The sequence below is a fragment of the Chelon labrosus genome, assembly GCF_963514085.1.
Source record: "Chelon labrosus genome assembly, chromosome: 2".
Lineage (NCBI taxonomy): Eukaryota > Metazoa > Chordata > Actinopteri > Mugiliformes > Mugilidae > Chelon > Chelon labrosus.
This window is the reverse complement of record NC_140338.1, coordinates 8,794,679-8,808,048: the sequence shown is the minus strand read 5'-3', so window position 1 is coordinate 8,808,048 and position 13,370 is coordinate 8,794,679. Positions and strand designations below refer to the sequence as shown.

Genomic DNA, 13,370 nt, shown 5'->3' with positions numbered 1-13,370 from the left:
CTGCAATAAAGTGTTGTTGATACGACTATAAATATTTAATTATTGACAAAGTCAGTTTCCTCAGAAAATCTGCTACAGTAAATCTTTGAATATTGTCCACACTCAGCATTTTATCTAAGGATCACCTAGTATCATAAAAACCTGATCAGTTCTCCAGGGACATAAACACCCTTAAGGATCACCAATATGAAAATGTCCATGTTTGAATATTTTGGGACAGTCCTGTTACTAATCTCCACTCAACAACAAACATTTTGAAAGGTTTCAATGATCTCTAAACAGATCTGATCAAACGGTTGAAGTGTCTTTCAGGACAACTCTGACTCTACTGAAGCTACTGTGATTCTGTGATGATGGACATTAGCCGACGTTTTACTTAAAGTGCACTTAAACTTTTAAAAACCAAACTTTGTCTTGGAGCTGGGAGTATCCTTACTGATGCTGTTGTAAAATCAAAGGTCACCTTGTTCTTAGTGATTCAGTCAGTGAGGATTGTAGATGTCATTACGCCCAAACATACCACTGTAATTGAGCTGAAAATGCTGTCTAGAAATGAAATGCTGTCTAGAAAGACAAAGCTGAAAGGAATGCCTGTGCCGCATCTTTAAAGGGCAACTAGTGTTTTTTACAACCTGGACCTTATTTCTGGCATAAAATATGATCGTTTACTCACCCATATAACGTTTGTGTAATTAGTGGGAGTGACTGGGGCACCGAAACGCAGCCTCTAAATAACACATTATCTGCCACGAAACTCGTTCATTTCACCAATATTTTGTTATAGTACGCTAGTGGTATTCCCCGTTGAGTCCGGAGTTAGCTGTTATCATCATCTGGCGTCTGTAGATTGACCTGCTAGTTTTTTTTCAACATGGCTGAATATTTTTCCAATTCTGAGGTTGTGGATGAACCATAGTAGTAGCAAATTACAGGTGCGTGCGGCGCTCAGAGATGACATCATCCGGGGTCTGTAGGTCAATCTACAGACCCCGGATGAAGATAACAGGTAACTCTGGACTCAATGGGGAATAGCACTAGCGTATCATAACAAAATATTGGTGACATCAACAACTCTGCGGGAGTCATGGATGTGTAGAACTGCATAGTTTATGGGGCTAATTTGTCATTTGCGGATTAGCAGCTGTTTATGAACTGTTGTATAAAGGAGGAGGAATCAAAAAGACTGCGGCATTAAGATCAATCAAGACTCAGTCTATACTTCTGGGGTGCGTAAGTTGTGGTAACCAGTGCTGAGTATAGTTACTTTGGAAAGTAGTTAATTAGGTTACAACGTTACCATCAATTAAAAGTAATCTGTTACGTTACAGCGTTACCTATGAATAAAAGTAACGCGTTAGAGTACTCATGCGTTACCAAAAATTAAAAGCCGTTTGCAGCGCCTGGCACATGCTGCAACTCAGCGACACACAGCCTCTTTTAAATGCACCGAGAAGTCCTGACAATGAATAACATCATTCATCCAACCAAATTAACTCTGCATGATAACAATACCAGGGTGATAGAGTGGTGTTTGGATACAAGATGTTTTTTTTTTAAATTGGAAGTGGAATTTTCTGCGGTCGACAGAAGCTTTTCACCAACGCAAAGTGTGCATTTTACCGTTATGTTGTTCTTGTCCTTTTCGCTGGCGAATTGAAAATAATGTGCGTACTTCCACACGAAACTAACGCGTTGCATTACAAGTTACACGAAAAAAATAATTAGAGTACCCTAACGCGTTACTTTATAATGTTACTTTGTAACGCGTTACCCACAACACTGGTGGTAACTGGATTTTAATTTATTTGTTCATAGTTGAAATAATGCATGTTTACTCAAATCCACTGATCAGTAGTGACAGTTCAAAAACAATAATAAAAAAAAACAATGGTACAAGGGAGAAAGTATCAAGTCTGACAGCCATGATAAAATCTTTCACTTCAGTTTTTACGTTGAAAACTTCCTCTAAATTCAAAGCGATATTCCCCCAGAGGCAATATGTGTTTGTAGCCTGTGTGTGATCACAGCCAAAGATACGTCTGTCATTCCTGCCTTTAAACAACAAGTCAGGTGACTGAGTACAGAGGCCTTTATAATGACTATAATGACAAAACCAGTTCAATGAGTACTGGGCTTTCTCATGTTTCTCATGAGCTTTTTTAGCGTTAGTTCACCCATATCAGAAAGGAAAAAAACGAACATACCATGTACCATGTACTGTATCTAGTCATGGAGGTCCATTTTCATTTCATGACTTTGCAAAAGTCGGCTTTATTTGTACCATGTTACAGTGAGAGGGGCAACTTGGTTCAGGACTGGCACGTTTCTAGCAATGCGAAGGACAACAGTGCTGCATGGTTGTTTCAGGTTGAAACATGTAAACAACTTGGATTGCCATGATCTTTCGTACAGACATTCCTGGACCAGAGGATCAACTATTTGACACTGATGATCTTCAATCTGTTATTCAGTACTTTGTTTTATTTTAGCCAAACTCTCTCAGCTCAGCTATTCTTCAGTGGTAGGTAGCAGATTTCTGAACGCTAACAACGCTTGAATATTATGTATTATGCTGATCAATGGCATGTTCACATTTAGCTCAAAGTACTAGTGGTAGGTTCTAAGGGCCTATAGCATGGCGCTGGACAGAATCACTGGGCTGCACAACCACATACCACATAAAGTAGGAGGTATGTGTGATCTGGGTGAACTGACTCTTTAAAATGCACCAAGCCACTCATCTTCTGCTCATCATTTTTCATCTGACAATCACACAGCAGGCACATTAACCATCTTGTAGAGTTCATTCTTGACAATCCCCAATCCCCAATGGGAGTTGAAAATAATGTGCGTACTTCCACACGAAAACTAACGCGTTACGTTACAAGTTACATGAAAAAAGTAAATAGAGTACTCTAACGTGTTACTTTGTAACGTTACTTTGTAACACGTTACCCACAACACTGGTGGTAACTGGATTTTAATTTATTTGTTCATAGTTGAAATAATGTATGTTTACTCAAATCCACTGATCAGTAGTGATAGTTCAAAAACAATAATAAAAAAAAAAAAATGGTACAAGGGAGAAAGTATCAAGTCTGACAGCCATGATAAAATCTTTCACTTCAGTTTTTACATTGAAAACTTCCTCTAAAATCCAAGCGATATTCCCCCAGAGGCAGAGAGAAAGTCATACTGTTGGTATGACCAGGAAGTTGCTATTCTCTCTCTCTCTTTCTCTTCATCTCTCTTAGACATTTCTATGGCCACTTTTAGCCTGTGATGCAGGGCTTAAATCCTAAAGCCTTTTGGTATTATTTTACTTGCTCTTGTTTTGAAAAAAGCCACTAAAAATACTTGAGTTTAAGCAGCATGATGCGCAAAACAAGACACTTTAACAGACACAAGGAAATTGAAAAATGCGAAATATATTCAAAAAACTGTGCTACAAATGTTTGATAATTTTAAAACCGTCCATAGATAGCGTACACATGGTGCAGACAGGGTAAGTGTAAACAGGGTGATTGTAAATATGTACATGCATATGCTCATATACATGGTATTGCAGGTATAGCAATGATATGCTTTATGCAAACTATAACTATACAGCGCTGCGACAACGATAATAATTATTATTATTATTACTAGTAGTAGTAGTAGTGTAGAAGACATCAATATCCATGAAAGACAGTTTGCCAATATTTGATTCAGTGGAGGCTGTATAGGGCCTTGATAATGGATAGGGCACCTCATGCTGCCAGGACGACATGAGAATTCACCTGGGAAACCGTTAGACTTTCATGTCTTTTGCATGGATTTTTGTCTGTTATAGCCAGTAGAGATGGGATTTATGGCTCTTAAGAGGGAGCTGGATCTTGTGGATCTTTTTAGAGAGCAGTTATAAAGACTGGCTCATTTTGGTATTTGATATTTATTTATTTTTACTCATTTTATCCAAGAATTAATCACATACAGTCAAACTATATTCTGTTGGTGGGCTACCTGACTTTGAATTATTCTGAAATATTGATACTCAATAAGACCTCTGCTTTAATCTCATTGTACATGTGTATAGTGACAATAAAGGCTATATATTATATATATTCTATTCTATTCTATTCATTAATCCAGATCAGCTGCTTGGATCGACATAATATCTGTTTTTGTCATCACAAAAGTGCATCCAGGTGCTGCTGTGTTTTGTTTGGCTGTAACACAGCAGAAAAATAAATGTAAAGTCCATGCATTTTAAAGAGCCGTTCAATAGATTCGGTTCGTTTGCGAATGTCACAACTCCACTAGCCAAGGAGCACATCAGAGCAGGCAAACCAAGCACAGACGTACTCAAACTGCTCAAGTCTTTGCTTGGGGCCCCCACAAGATTCTGATTTATTTCGAGCTTTGGACTTTTATACACAGCACCAGTTTATTGTGCTGGGTAAATGGACGGGCAAACAGGTTTGGCAACAAGCCTTACAATTGCGGAATATGCGTCTTGGTTTTCAGTCATGCCAACTGTGCATCAAACAGTATTTGCAAGGAATGTGTTTGGATACTATGCAGACCTTTGTGTCCAGCAGCATGGTGGAAGATGATTATCTTAATATTTGAATGTTTTTTAAATTTGGAGACATGTGGCCATTGGCCAGATCCCACAGCATTGTGCAGCTGTTTTGCATGTTTTAGTTATTCATGCTCTGAGGTGGATGCATCGGCAGAGTTTGCAAGGCATAAACAGAAGCGCAAACTGTTGTCATCACCGCTATTAAACCAGTACCATTTCCTCCATTAACACATCCACTCTGTAGTTATTGTCGGAACTTAAGACTGTCTGCACGTCGTGAGCCAATGACAGCCCTCTTTAACCAGCGTTTAAAACACTACCTGGCACTACGCTACACTAAACACTACAGCACCGTGACTGTCTCTCAGCCAATGAGTCCATCTGCAACTGACTAGTTAGACAAAGCACGTGGTGTTGTTCTATCAGTTATCAGATGTAAGCTTATCTAAGGTCATCAAGCGGTTGTTGATATCATCAGATCTTTTGTCTAGGATTGTGTTCACGCTTTACTGCATCAAAAAATGTTCCTTGGCGTTCCCACAAGCTGAGGGGAGCGTCATAGGGGCTAAGAAGCTCAGACAATAGCTTATGTCATCGAGTTCATCGTCTAGCTGCATAACCTGCTCAGTTTTTTTCTGCTCAAAAGTATTTGTTTTTGAATATACTGGAGGATTAGGTAAACAAATGTTACTTGCTACCGTCGTCACAACACTCTGAGATAACGCCTAGCTAACAGAGGAATAGGTTGGCGCTGCAACACAGTACCAACACATTCCATTCTGTTAGCTGATGTGAACATAACATCAACCGTCACAGCTTTACCCACATACACTAAAAATAAACACATTATATATTATATATTACATACAGGGCTTAAAACAACTTCTTATTGTGTCTAACACAATCTCTCGCATGGTGCATTCACTGACATCAAGAAAAACAAAAAACAAACAATGTCAATGAATAGAATACTATAGAACTGAACATAAGCACATGTGCCTATCAATACTGTGCGCTGCAGATAGATGGGAAGATGGGATAGTGTAGCCGGGATACAAAACAAAAGTGGCTAAATGTCTAATAACTTTGGTGAAATTCACCAACAAATTGTTGATGTTCAGCCTCGTTCTCTCTCGGTTACAGCATTGCGTTTGGTGAAGTTGTTAACAGACTCCTGTCGAGAGGATTTGGACCGTTCCTCTGCTGGCACAAGCGGATGCCTTTTTAGATGTGTGTGCATTGCAGTAGTACATGTGTTGTATTTCGGGACTGACATGTCACGGTAGTATGGGCCTCATCTTCAGTGAAGTATTTCCGCATACTTGATGAACCGCCACTTATTTTCTGCATTGAGTCACTGGGCTCCCCACCTGTCTTCTCCAAGGCGTCTATGTTGTTACTGTCACATGATTAGAGACTAGTCGACATGATGCTTAAAGCGTCATGCCACAGCAGTGAAGTCGACTAATCGACTAATCGGTACAACCCCTAATATGTAGTATGATGGGGAGGGGTGTGTGTGTAACATGTGTCCCTCTGTACTTTCTCTGCTTAATTACTGTGGTGAAGCCTCTTCATTCTCCCACTCCTACACAATCATAGAAAATACCAAAATTACCACAGAACCCCATGCAATAAATTGTTTTTGACGGAAGGATGGGCTGGTTTTAATTTGAGAGGGAGTATTTTCTTTTGTTTTGTCACCATCATTCTTACCCTCTGTCACACACACAAGCCATTTTTTTTTTAATTCTAATTTTTTTGTTTTTAGTTTCCTTGGGACTTGAACTAATTCTGTAAGTCAGTGACTAGAATGGGCAAATTCTGTGTTCCACACCTGATGCAAAGCCGTTTGGAAAGACTTAAGGAAAGGAGAAGGAAAGGAAAGGAGAAGGAAAGGAGGTGCGGTTTGCAGCAGGCAATAAAATGACATTTCCATTTGCATCATTATTGCCTCCTCCCCTCTGCTGAATCACTGTGGTGAAGCCCAATTCCTCTCCCCACCCATACAGCATCATAGAAAATAAGATCCCATAACCCCATGATATAAATTTTCAAATTACAGCTGGTTTTAATCAGAGGAAAATTTGTTTGTAAAGGCAAAAGCAACTTTAATGATTGCGTGTGTGTAACCATCGGAGGCTGAAGCCTCCCTTAACAACTTCTAGAGGCTGCGCGAAACTAGACACATTTTTCGGTATTTACATTCAGCTACCGCCTCCCTCTCCCTCCCTCCCCGCTCCCTTCGTCATTCATTAGTTTGGAAGTTGCTTTCAAGAAGAAAATGTGACGCGCGGAAGTTCTCCTACAATCCCGTCACTTGAATTATTAAAAGTTGCGTTGTCTGATTTAGGAAGAACTGAGGAAAGAAAAAAGGAAGGGTCGCGCCAGACATGATGGATCCGGAGAGTCACTCAGGTGTACCGAAAAGGTAAGGTCTTGGAGTCACCGAACTCACTTCAAATTTAAACAGACCCAGACTGAAAGTTACATTCTGACCTTAAAATACATAATACGCACAGATTGCTCGCTATAGTTTTATTTTGACCTAAACGTGGACTTATAGATTTTTTTTTTTCTTTCGAAATTCAGTGTCTCTTTTGCGCTCGCATGCGGTTCTGCCAAGAGAATCCAAAGGCAGGACTGCATGATCTGGCAGGACTCATGATCATATCTCCCAAAACCTACCTCCCGGAGTCTGTGGATGAGGGTTGAAGTGAAAACCGCAACTGCGCATTTTACGCACAGATTCAGATTCAGAAAACTTTAATTGTTCCCACACGACGTGTGAGTACAAGACACTTTCTAGGAACAAAAAACGAAAAAAAGAACAATACAAAGAATATACATAAATGTATTCCCTTTCCAAACTGTCCATGGACTCTTATGTGACTGCAAGAGTAAAGAGAATAAAGTGCAAATGTAGGGCAGGTTCTGGTTATCTTATTGCAGAGGTAGCATGGGGAATAAAAAATAATAAAGAAATAAAATGATGCACACACTTCTATTGTCAATGTAAAATACTTGCTGGCACTTTTTTATTTATTTTTTTAAAAAAATGTGTTTTAGGCATTACAGCTTAAGGAAAGATGTGGTGAAATTGCACTCTGTCCTAGAAAGGAGAACACTGTTTATAAAATAAAGTTAGGTAATAAAAGGTTTTTGTTCCCCTTGGGGGAGGCGCAAAACAAAAAACGGTTGTGTATTAGAACAGTAAATATTGTAACATTAAACCACAATTGGATCTGAATTATGAAAATATGCAATCATTCAGAGGCTGCAGGGTGAAATCTGTGAATTAAAGGTTTATTTTGACCCAACACGGATTTTCACATAAAATCAACATGTGCTTACTTTATACATCCAGCAAACTCCCGGAAACCTCCAGAAATCCACAGCGTATTGTCATGTCTCCTCCAATAATGTTGGGTACAATATGAACTAACCTGCTAAACCTACAGCAGCATTTAAGAGCTGAGACACGCCAAGCTGATGTTCCTGTTCGGCAGCGGAAAAAGTCGGTCAAATAGATCTTGTTGAGGACCTGATTAGCTTCAGAGAAAAGAGAAACAGAAGTAATGAAGGTATGAAGGTATGACATGAATGTTTTCACAACAGACAATTGCTCTTTTGTCTCTACAACTTCAAACTTGATTTCTATGACAAATACAGGTTACAAAGCATTTACACCGATCAGGCATAACATTATGTAGGTCTCCCTTGTGCCTCCAAAACAGTTTTGACTCATCAGAGAATAGACATGGGCCTTCTGAGGGTGTCCTGTGGTGTCTGGTAACAGAATGTTGTTAGTGGGGGGGGGGGGGGGGGGGCTTTGAGGGGCGGGGCTTTTGTGAGTCATCTAACAGAGACTTAATCAGTTTGGGATCTAATGAATTTGGATGGATTGCAGTACAATGTCTGTGTGGTTGTCTGCCAGCTGAACCTCAGTATAAGTGCTTCGAGGTGTCAGTCAGACAAGGACTCTTAACACTACACTTCAAACAAGTAAAAGCTTTTTGTCCGACACAGCTCAGGTATGGCACTTTAATCCCAGCAGTAGCGACGCCTATTATATCTGAATTGAGCCAAATCAAATTCCGTTTTTACTCGATACCCGCCTACGTTCATCTCATGCTCATACAGTACCTGTTGTGACATACACTGATCAGCCACAACATTAAAACCATCGATAGGAGAAGTAAATGACATTGAGCATCTTGTGACAATTCAGTGTTCTTTAGAGCCTCTGAGTCATTTCAGATTCAAAGCACAGCTGTCTTTTGATTGAAACCACTAACGTTGGGCTTATTGACACATGTACGCACTGTGAACCTGTCATCAGGGATTGTTTGAACAAAGACATGGGCCGTTGTGAATTACACCAACTTTTTGGCACACCTATTTCTAAAGAAAGAGAAACTCTAGCATCGGTTGTTTGCTTTGCTGACTGCTCTGAACGTCAGGAAAACAGTGAAAATAATGGCAATTTCAGGGGTCTTAAGCAGCAGATAATCTCTTTACAATGATACTAAATACACAAAGGATGTAAATCCTCAAGATTTTGAAGCTGGAAACAATTATTGTTCAATATTTCAGCTAAAAACAAAACAAAAATAAAAACAGTGAAAAGTTGTGATAGTTCCAGCTTCTTTCTGGTCTCAGGTGACAATGACCTGAGAAAACTATTGTTTATGTGGCTGAGGAATAATTAGCTTCTCTTTTGTCAGTTATTCCCTGTGTATCAGGTGCTTTACAGTTTCAGTTCTGAGTACAACAAATCCTCAAATAAATGTTTACATAATGGTGTCAGTTATGCGCAGAGATACAGTAAGTATCAGTACCAGTATTACTGGTTTCCACGGGGTTTCACAGAACAAGGCTAAAGCAGCATCAGCCGCAGGATCTCTGCTGGAATGCTGAAGCTGTACAGTACGGGAAACTGTCGGGAGAATATACTGAAGTCACTGTAGACTATAGACTAGATTTACCTGTATTTGTCAGTTTCAAGTTGTATTTGTTGTTTCAGGCTGGGTTTTGTAAAGCGTCTTGAGACGATTTGTTATTGACGCTATATAAATAAAATTGAATTGAACTGAATTGAATTACTTCTGTTTCTCTTTTCTCATGATGTTATGCCTGATCAGTGTATTACCCAACAGTGGACCACTGTTTATATTGGACACAATTTTAGCTTGTGGCACTTAGCATATATTTGCCATGGCATGATGAAATAAGTCTGCTCTGAAAAAAAAACCCCAATTGTGATATTGATTTGAGGCCTTTAGCTCAGCAGTCTACATGTTTAACAGTGATATAGAAAGGTTTCCTTTTTGAGCGGCATACTAACCACTTTCAACTTTGTCTTCTTTGTCTTTTTAGGCAACTTGTTGGGAGGTTGTCTTACCACAAGACCTGCTTCCACTTCCTGCTCATGCTTGGCTTTGTGCTCTTTGCCTTGTGTTACACCTTGTCCGGCAGCTCTCGGACGTGGTGGGATAATATTTCGCTCGCTGAGGACATCCAGAGGTTTCTCAACCAGACCCGTAAAGTTGTTAATAAACCCACTTATCGCATCCATCCAAAACACAAGGGTGCGCTAAATGAAATCCGAGAAACCACAGCGCCTCCTACCGAACGACCTGTAGGTGTGCAATACCATTACGCCTATCCACGCAACTACCGTTTCATTATGGATCATCCAGAGGTGTGCAGGGACAAGATCCCTTTCTTGGTCCTGATGGTTCCTGTGGCGCCAAACGATGTAGCAGCTCGGAGTGCAATCCGGCAGACGTGGGGCAATGAAAGTCTGGTGCAGGGTGAGGTGGTACTGACTCTGTTCATGTTGGGTTTATCTAAAGGAACTGATCTTGAAAAGGTCCAACAGGAGAATCTGGAGCATCGCGACCTGATCCTAAGTGACTTCAGTGACACTTACCTTAATCTAACCATCAAAACCATGGTGATCATGGACTGGCTAGCCACACGCTGCCCTGCAGCTGCCTACGCCATGAAGGTCGACTCGGACATGTTCCTGAACATTGACAATTTAGTGCTCATGCTGCAGAAGCCAGGCATACCGAAGCAGAACTACCTGACAGGGATGCTAATGTGGGACAGGCCAGTTGTCCGTTCAAAGAACTCAAAGTGGTATGTCTCTGAGGAGTCGTACCCAGATCCTGTGTACCCAACCTACACTCTGGGAATGGGCTACGTCTTTTCCAATGATCTTCCAGAAAAATTTGTGGAGGCCTCAAAATCAGTCAAACCCTTTAACATAGAGGACGCCTACATTGGAAAGTGCATGAAAAGTCTAGGACTCACACCTACGTCACCTCCAAACCCCTCCCAGTTCAAAGCCTATAACAGAAAATATAATCGCTGTGAATACTCAAAGATCATCACCTACATTCTTGGTTCCTCAAAAGAGCTGGTGGACTACTGGACAGACTTAAAGAAGCCTGGACCTGCTTGTTAAGTCAAGTGTTTAAGATGTATGGAGAAATCACTCAGGTGGCAGGGATTCTGTACGGGGTTAACTGTCTTGGGACTGCCTATTGGCAAGGACAGGGAAGTGCTGCACTGTAGAAACAGTAAAAGGAAACTATTTGTTTTATTCTTGTATGTATTTAAAAACTGTGTAAGTCACTCACTGTGAGTGGGAAATATTTATTTATCCTGGTTTGTCAAGCAAACTGGAAATGTGAATGATATAGTTAATCTTATTTGCACTGGGTTGCCTCGATATGCTGTATGTTTCTGCAAACTTAAGGGTGCAGGAAAATGTTTCATCACCTTGGCTCTTTCCCGAGGGAACATGAATGTTGAATTTACTTTGTTACCATGAACTAAGAATCACTACTGTCTGAAAGGTGGGAAAGCTTGTCTTTGTCTTGCGTATGATGTAATTGTTCTTTTTAAATTAATCAAATAAAGAAACTATTTAATAAGCCTCTGAATCGGAGCCTTCCACTGTTGCCTAGTTTTCCGTCACTGGGGAATGTGGTTTTTCCAGAACTCCTACAGCAGCGGTGGCAAAATTATTTTTAGTTCGTGGGCCACATGAGATCCCAATTAGATCTCAATGTGGCCAGACCAGTAACATAAAAGCATGATAACCTATAAATAATTGATAATTTTCCCCCTTTGTTTTTCGTACAAAGTAGCACAAGTAGATTATGAATTTTTGTAGCCGTCATTTTTTGTTGCAAATTCATGCCACGGACCAGACTAGACCCTCTGGCAGGCCGTTTTTGGCTCTCGGGCCATATGTTTGACACCCCTGTTTCCGAGGATACGTTAAGAGTTCTTTACCTTGATGCATTACTCATGTCTGACTCAAAGAGTTAATACTTGCAGAGATTATTTGTCTGTGAAGTGAGTGCCACTACAGTGTACACCAATCAGGTATAACATTATGACCACAGTAGTCACGATGTTTACACTAGACGTAGGTTTTATATTTGAATTGAGCCAAATCAAATTCCCTATTTGGATTAAACGTTTTTACTCGATACCCACCTACGTTCATCAGATGTTCATACTGCACCTGCTGTGACATACACTGATCAGCCACAACATTAAAACCGCTGATAGGAAAAGTAAATGACATTGAGCATCTTGTGACAATTCAATGTTCTTTAGAGCCTCTGAATAATTTCTTGATTGATTTAAAGCACAGCTGTCTATTGATTTACACCACTAATGGCGGGTTTATTGGCACATGTATGCACTGTGAACCTGTCACCAGGGATTGTTTCAACAACTTTCTGGCACACCTATTTCTAAGGAAAGAGAACCTCTGGCAGAGCTCTGTCATTGGTTGTTTACTTTGCTGACTGATCTGCAGATTATTCACTTGATTAACCCTGCTATCTTTAAAATGTCAGGAAAACAGTGAAAATAATGGCAATTTCAGGGGTCTTAAGCAGCAGATAATCTCTTTACAATGTTACTAAATACACAAAGGATGTAAATCCTCAAGATTTTGAAGGTGCAAACAATTATTGTTCAGTATTTCAGCTAAAAACAAAACAAAAATAAAAACAGTTTCAGTTTCAAGTACAACAAAATCTCAAATAAATGTTTACATTAGGTGTCAGTTATGTGCAGAGATAAGTCAGTACCAGTATTACTGGTTTCCACGGGGTTTAGCCACAGAACAAGGTAAAGCAGCATCACCTGCAGGATCTCTGCTGGAATGCTGAAGCTGTACAGTACAGGAAACTGTCGGGAGAATATACTGAAGTGACTAGACTTACCTAATACTGAACTACTTAGCCCATCAGAAAATATGATGGCAGAATTATCATTATTTTTCTAATTATAACCTATCTAATCCCATTCCCATCAGGCTTCACTGTTTGAATCAAGAAAATATCATTCATTCATTCATTCATTTTCTTTACCCGCTTAGTCCCATTAAGGGTCGCGGGGGTCTGCTGGAGCCTAAGAAAATATCATTTAATATTTATATTTTTGCCATTTGCATCAGTCAACCACAACGTTATGACCACTGACAGCAGAAGTTAATAACATTGACCATCTTGTGACAATTCAGTGTTCTGCTGGGAAACTTTTGGACCTGGCATTCATTCATGTGGATGTTACTTAGACATGTAGCACCCACCTAGACCAGACCAGGCACCCCCACCCCATAGCAATGACACTCCTTGATCGCAGCAGATCCAGAAGGTTGCAGCCTGACACACACACACACACATACACACACACACACAAAAACTCTATATTCCTACTACCCAAACTTTAAAATGTATGTTTTTGAAATGGCAATGTGCGCTATTTTCTG

General features: G+C 40.1%; 1 protein-coding gene across 2 annotated transcripts; it reads left to right on the top strand.

Annotated features, from left to right (window-relative positions):
- Window positions 1-6,757: 6,757 nt before the first annotated feature.
- LOC311495454 (beta-1,3-galactosyltransferase 2-like) lies at window positions 6,758-11,512 on the top strand. 2 transcript variants are annotated; one of them, XM_084554894.1, is made up of 3 exons: window positions 6,759-6,995; window positions 7,157-7,351; window positions 9,944-11,512. In XM_084554894.1, the coding sequence occupies exon 3, from the start codon at window positions 9,996-9,998 to the stop codon at window positions 11,037-11,039; it is 1,044 nt and encodes a 347-aa protein (XP_084411020.1). In that variant the 5' UTR covers window positions 6,759-6,995; window positions 7,157-7,351; window positions 9,944-9,995; the 3' UTR covers window positions 11,040-11,512. The 2 variants fall into 2 exon arrangements, with proteins under 2 accessions (XP_084411019.1, XP_084411020.1); XM_084554893.1 differs by lacking the exon at window positions 7,157-7,351 and having other exon boundaries at window positions 6,758-6,995.
- The last annotated feature ends 1,858 nt before the right edge of the window (window positions 11,513-13,370 follow it).

Bases quoted from the DNA above. Each gene is read 5' to 3' on its own strand.
- LOC311495454 (XM_084554893.1), top strand. From the start codon at position 6,958: ATGATGGATCCGGAGAGTCACTCAGGTGTACCGAAAAG. The intron at 6,996-9,943 runs GTAAGGTCTTGG...TTGTCTTTTTAG, and splicing joins CACTCAGGTGTACCGAAAAG to GCAACTTGTTGGGAGGTTGT.